A 6,000-nucleotide genomic window follows, 5' to 3' on the forward strand; every position below is an offset into this window, starting at 1 on the left:
ATTGTCGGAGGGCCTGGGGGGGGATCCCCTGCAGAGAACGGTCTATATATTATTGTTATTAATATCAGAATCAGAATCATCTTTATTTGCCAAGTATGTCCAAAAAACACACAAGGAATTTGTCTCCGGTAATTGGAGCAGCTCGAGTACGACAACAGACAGTCCATTGACAGAGAACACTTTTGAGACATAAAGACACTGAGAAAAACAGTCACTGAGCAATAAAGGGTTGCTAGTTATCTGGTAAACATTTATTTAAAGCGCCTCTTGCATAGACCTGCAAAAAGCAGCTACTACAAGACAAAAATGTCTCTTTTCATAGTCTTTTTCCTTTTTCAGCAGCGGAGTTTCACTTCATTCTTTTCTATTCTCATTCACCAGCCTCGCTAACAGCGGTTACTCACAGAGAGCCATTCGAGAGTCTCGCAGCTATGCCAACGCCAACTCGTCTGGATCCCAGCGGAGCAGCCGCTGAAGAGAAAAAAGGCAGACTATTCGACTTCGACAGAGAATTTACTTGATTCGACAGAGCCACAGACTAGTAGTATCCTCCTCTCAATCGACAAATTGTCAATTACACTCGACTTGCTTCGCGAAGAGATCGCTGAACTCAGAAACAGCTTGGAGTTCACACAGCAACAGGTCAAGGAGCTATGATTAGTTAATGCTGCGCTCCTATCAAACATGACGTCAACATCAGCGGAACTTCAAACTCTCAGACTGGAATATAAAACTAAGAAAGAAACCACGCTGGGCATTCAGTCACGAAACCTGCGCGACAATTACATTTTCTAGGGCATTTCACAATACGCAGCGGAAGACCCTGAAAAAGATCATGATGTTCGCGCTCAAGATACAGCAAGATACAGTCGACAAGATTACCTTTCACCGTGTTCATCGATTAAGTGGGCCTTGTCCAGGAAACCGACCAAATCCCATCATTGCAAAGTTTGAACACTTTCAACAAAAAGTGTTCGTGAAATCAAAAGCTTGTGAGCTCAAAGGGACTTTGTTTGGAACGAACGACCAGTTCCCCAAGGAAATGAACGAAAGCCGTAAAATCTTGTACCCAATGATGACGAACCACCGTGAGAAAGGCCAACGAGCGTGGCTGATTGTCGACAAGCTAAACGTCGACGGCCAACTTCTTTGTGATGGCAACATCACACCCTGGCTCTTCGAGATAAGTACTACTTCCGATCAGTTGTCATTAATTGCATTGTATTTTGTTTCATTCTTTCCATTTTTGCTTAGACAAAAGAACGGAATCATGCATGCCACTAGCATAAATTCTCACTCCATTCTGTTTTCCTGCTCTGCTTGTTTCCGCACACACTTAACACACAAGTCATACAAAACTCTCCTTGTGCACTACAAACAACTACCACACACCATATTATCCCCTTATTACTGTTTGTTTCCCATGTTCTATGTTTGTTAGTTAGTTAGTTAGTTCATTCTGTGTTGTGACATAATCCCTAACATCGCTCCGTCGCTTAATACATTTAACTTTAACATCCGTAAACTAATTAGGAAACGCGCCTAAATTTATCTAATTAATACAAGATGTACTAGTGGAACAACTCGTTGACGATGCTACGTGTGCTTCACTGGGACCACAACCCGCAGCACCTCATTGCGAAAATACAAAAGACCAGTGCAACAAATACGACACTGGCTGATCTGATGAGCAAAAATGTAGCTTAAACGTAAGAGTAGCAATAGAGGATGTCCGCTCCAGAAGTGGGTAGAGTAGCCAAATATTGTACTCAAGTAAGAATACGGTTACTTGACAATGTGACTCAAGTAAAAGTAAAAAGTAGTCCTTCCAAAAATTATTTAAGACTCAAAAGTACACAGTGAAATAATGACTCCAGTCCTGAGTAAATAGTGGGTAACTTCTGATATTTTTGGAACGGAACGGGAGATCGACAGGCGGATCGGTGCAGCATCTGCAGTGATATCTGTCCGTTGTGGCGAAGAAGGAGCTAAGCCAAAAGGCGTAGCTCCCTATTTACTTTATTTTCCCTATCTACGTTCCTACCCTCACCTATGGTCACAAGCGCTGGGTCGTGACAGAAAGAAGAAGATCCCGGATACAAGCGGCCGAAATGAGTTTCCTCCGCAGGGTGCCCGGGCTCTCTGTGAGAAGCTCGGTCATCCGGGAGGGGCTCAGAGTCGAGCCGCTTCTCCTCCGCATTGAGAGGAGCCAGATAAAGTGGCTCGGGCATCTGATTAGGATGCCTCCCTGGTGAGATGTTCCGGGCACGTCCCGCCAGGAGGAGATCCTGGGGATGACCCAGGACACACTGGAGAGACTATGTCTCTCGGCTGGCCTGGAAAAGACTCGGGATCCCCTCGGAAGAGCTGGACGATGTGGCTGGGGAGAGTGAAGTCTGGGCTTCCCTGCTGAGGCTGCTGCCCCCGCGACCCGATAAGCCGACCGCGGATAAGCGGAGGAAAATGGATGGATGGATGGATGGATGGAAAAAGGACTCAAAGTTTTGATATCCTCTTTGATATGCTGATATGCTGTCCTCCGCTTCACTTCCACCTTAATTTCTGACCATTTCTTTTGTAGTTTAGCATGTGTGCGCTGTTCCGACCCCACAACATTGACAGCCGCACACGCGCTGTCCCATTTGCTCCTCTTTCGCTTAAAATTTTCATTCTTTTTTTATATTGCAGCCCTTTGCTAAAATCATTTAAGTTCTTTTTTTTCCCACATTAATGTACACACAGCACCCCATATTGACAGAAAAAAAAAACTGAATTGTGGAAATTTGAAGTATTCAGACCCTTTGCTAGTATTTAGTAGAAGCACCCTTTTGAGCGAATACAGCCATGAGTCTTTTTGGGAATGATGATGCCATGATGCAATGATCCTCTGCCATTCCTCCTTGCAGATCCTCTCCAGTTCTGTCAGGTTGGATGGTGAACGTTGGTGGGCAGCCATTTTCAGGTCTTTCCAGAGATGCTCAATTGGGTTTAAGTCAGGTCTCTGGCTGGGCCATTCAAAAATAGTCACGGAGTTGTTCTGAAGCCAATCCTTCGGTATTTTATTATTTTTGTGCTTAGGGTCATTGTCTTTTTTGAAGGTGAAAATTCGGCCCAGTCTGAGGTTCTGAGCACTCTGGAGAAGGTTTTCGTCCAGGATATGCCTGTACTTGGCCGCATTCATCTTTTATTTGATTGCAACCAGTCTCCCTGTCCCTACAGCTGAAAAACAACCCCACAGCATGATGCTGCCACCACCATGCTTCACAGTTGGGACTGTATTGTACAGGCGATGAGCAGTAACGCTTAGAATTAAGGCCAATAAGTTCTATCTTGGTCTTATCAGACCAGAGAATCTTATTTCTCACCATCTTGGAGACCTTTAAGGTGTTTTTTAGCAAAGTCCGTGCAGGCTTTCATGTGTCTTGCACTGAGGAGAGGCTTTCGTCGGGCCACTCTGCCATAAAGCCGTGACTGGTGGAGGGCTGCAGTGGTGGTTGTCTTTCAAAAGGCGCCGAGACTTCAAGCAAGTAGTACGATAATCTGGGACAATGTTGATTGTGCAAATGTTGCAGATACTCCTCAGTCAGTGTGCAAATGGAGCAGATGCTACTCTGGCATGAGTGGCCAGTATTGGTCAACAACAGATATGCAAATAGTGCAGCGTGGTGAGACTACTACAGTGAGTGCATGAGAAATGTATAATTGGCCCCACAGAAATGTGACAACAAACTCAAGACAAAAAATTGCCAGCATGTTGCAATGGAATTGTAGGTTAGATGTTTCAGAAGTTGATTGCAAGAGGGAAGAAGCTGTTGGAATGTCTGCTAGTTCTAGTTTGCATTGATCGGTAACGCCTACCTGAGGGAAGGAGCTGGAAGAGCTGGTGACCGGGATGTGGTGGGTCCAAGAGGATTTTGCACGCTCTTGTCTTAGTTCTGGCAACGTGCAAGTCCTCAAGGGTGGGTAGGGGGGTACCGACAATCCTTTCAGCAGTTTTGATTGTCCGTTGCAGTCGGAGTTTGTCCTTTTTTGTAGCAGCACCAAACCAGACTGTGATGGAAGAATACAGGACTGATTCAATGACCGCTGTGTAGAACTGCCTCAGCAGCTCCTGTGGCAGGCCGTGCTTTCTCAGAAGCCGCAGGAAGTACATCCTCTGCTGGGCCTTTTTCAGGACGGAGTTGATGTTGATCGCCCACTTCAGGTCCTGAGAGACTGTAATTCCCAGGAACTTGAACGTCTCAACGGTTGACACAAGACAGCTGGACAGCGTGAGGGGCAGCTGTGGCTAAGGATGCCTCCTGAAGTCCACGATCATCTCTACAGTCTTGAGCGTGTTCAGCTCCAGATTGTGTCGGCCGCACCACAGCTCCAGCCGCCTCACTTCTTGTCAATATGCAGACTTGTGTGGTGCTATTCAATGGATCCGCAATGTGCCACTAACCCCAACGTGGCCACGGGTGCGAGGGCCCTTAATAGCTACTCACAGGTCTAGCTCATTTTTGGAATGTTGAACTTTGTTCAAAATTTTTTATTCATGAACTATAAACTAGTTTATTTTTGGAACAGTGAACTGAACTTTGAACTAGTTCACATAGAAAATGAACTTTCACAACACTGGGCTGTGTTCAGTTTTTTTCAGGGAACAGTAAGTTTGCAGTGTTACAGTGACCACTCCAGATTGTAGTGTCATTATTTTCAGTGTTGTCCCATGAAAAGATATAAAAGAAAAGATAGCAAAGGAAATTAAAAAAACCTTCATTCAATTTGAGACAACAGAACATACCAAAAGAGCCCGCAACAAAAGCCACACTTACACTTGGCCTTCTCCTCGTCTCGTCCCCGTGTCAGAAGTACCAGACCCACTACAACATTATTGAAGTGAAGTCCTTTAGAGGAACCCCCAAATGAAGTGTAGATCACCTGAATGGACAGGGAAAAAATAGATAAAATTCAAGCTGTAAACAGCAACGAACAGGCAAAACTCTGGGAAAATCTGAACATTTGGAGATATAGAGCTTGGATTTAATGTCGATATGCAGATGGGTGTTCGCTGGTGCATTTACCCAGGCGCGAGAGGATTGGAACATTTCGAGCGTAGTTATAAAGGTTTCCACCAGTAGGTGGAGAAATGTGTCGCTGACCTAACACACCAAAAACAAATCTGAACAATTCAGAGTTTGTGCTGTGTAATTACAACTGGATCATTTTCATTGCGGGCCACCAGTAAAGTCAATGTTGATATACAAGCAGGGGCTGGCGAGAATTCTAGCACACCATAAAAAATAGTGCTACAGTAATTAGACATGGAATGAAATTTGTGCTGTGTAATTTTTTACTACTCGTGGACACTACTGTAGTCAGTGCAAACGTACACTGTTCTAAATAATGAAGTAAACATCCTTCCTTTCAGCTTCCATCCTAAATAGCCAATGTGATTTCCAATGAATACAATTACAAATGTCATGATCTGTGCACTGTAGTTCCTCTGCGGAGAGTGTTTGGCGCTTTGGTCCTCTTTTTTTCCCTCTCGCCTGCACACCTGGTTTCAAGCAGCACTCAACACAGCCTGCACTTAAGCCTGCAAGTTCCAGTGTTCCAACGCCAGAGTATTCTCGCACCTGCGCGGTACACCGGACGACTCGTTGCTTCTGCTTGTGAGAAAGATTCCCAGATTACCCGTGCCTGTATTTCCTTGTTTTTCTCCTCCTCCTCCAGTGCCTTCCTGTGCCTCCAGCCACGATGCCCACCCCAACCACACTGCCAATCTCAACCCCTGCTCACGCTCCAGCCTCCTGCACGCTCCCTGCTCCTACGGACCGGGCCAAGCCTTGGAATTCTCGACCCCGCGCTAACCTCAATAAATCCCCTTCCAACTGCTTCCTCCGTCTCAGTCTGCTTTTATACATATATATATATATATATGTATACATATACATATATATATATATATATATATATATATATATATATACACATATATACATACATATACATACA

General features: G+C 44.9%; 1 protein-coding gene and 1 long non-coding RNA gene across 6 annotated transcripts in view; one reads left to right on the top strand and one right to left on the bottom strand.

Annotated features, from left to right (window-relative positions):
* usp32 (ubiquitin specific peptidase 32) overlaps nucleotides 1-6,000 on the bottom strand; it is a 143,041-nt gene that overhangs the window by 125,621 nt on the left and 11,420 nt on the right. For 3 of the 5 annotated variants that reach the window (XM_061783065.1, XM_061783064.1, XM_061783062.1), the window contains exon 1: nucleotides 3,859-4,288. In XM_061783065.1, the coding sequence (XP_061639049.1) occupies nucleotides 3,859-4,153 (295 nt within the window). In that variant the 5' untranslated portion in view covers nucleotides 4,154-4,288. Of the gene's footprint in view, nucleotides 1-3,858; nucleotides 4,289-4,817; nucleotides 4,924-6,000 lie in introns of those variants that run through there. The other 2 variants (XM_061783063.1, XM_061783068.1) reach the window with 1 other exon arrangement.
* LOC133482674 (uncharacterized) lies at nucleotides 4,750-5,881 on the top strand. Its single transcript, XR_009789871.1, has 2 exons — nucleotides 4,750-5,628; nucleotides 5,719-5,881. It is a non-coding gene; the product is annotated as an uncharacterized LOC133482674 (long non-coding RNA).

This window comes from Phyllopteryx taeniolatus, chromosome 8 (assembly GCF_024500385.1).
Source record: "Phyllopteryx taeniolatus isolate TA_2022b chromosome 8, UOR_Ptae_1.2, whole genome shotgun sequence".
Taxonomy (NCBI): domain Eukaryota; kingdom Metazoa; phylum Chordata; class Actinopteri; order Syngnathiformes; family Syngnathidae; genus Phyllopteryx; species Phyllopteryx taeniolatus.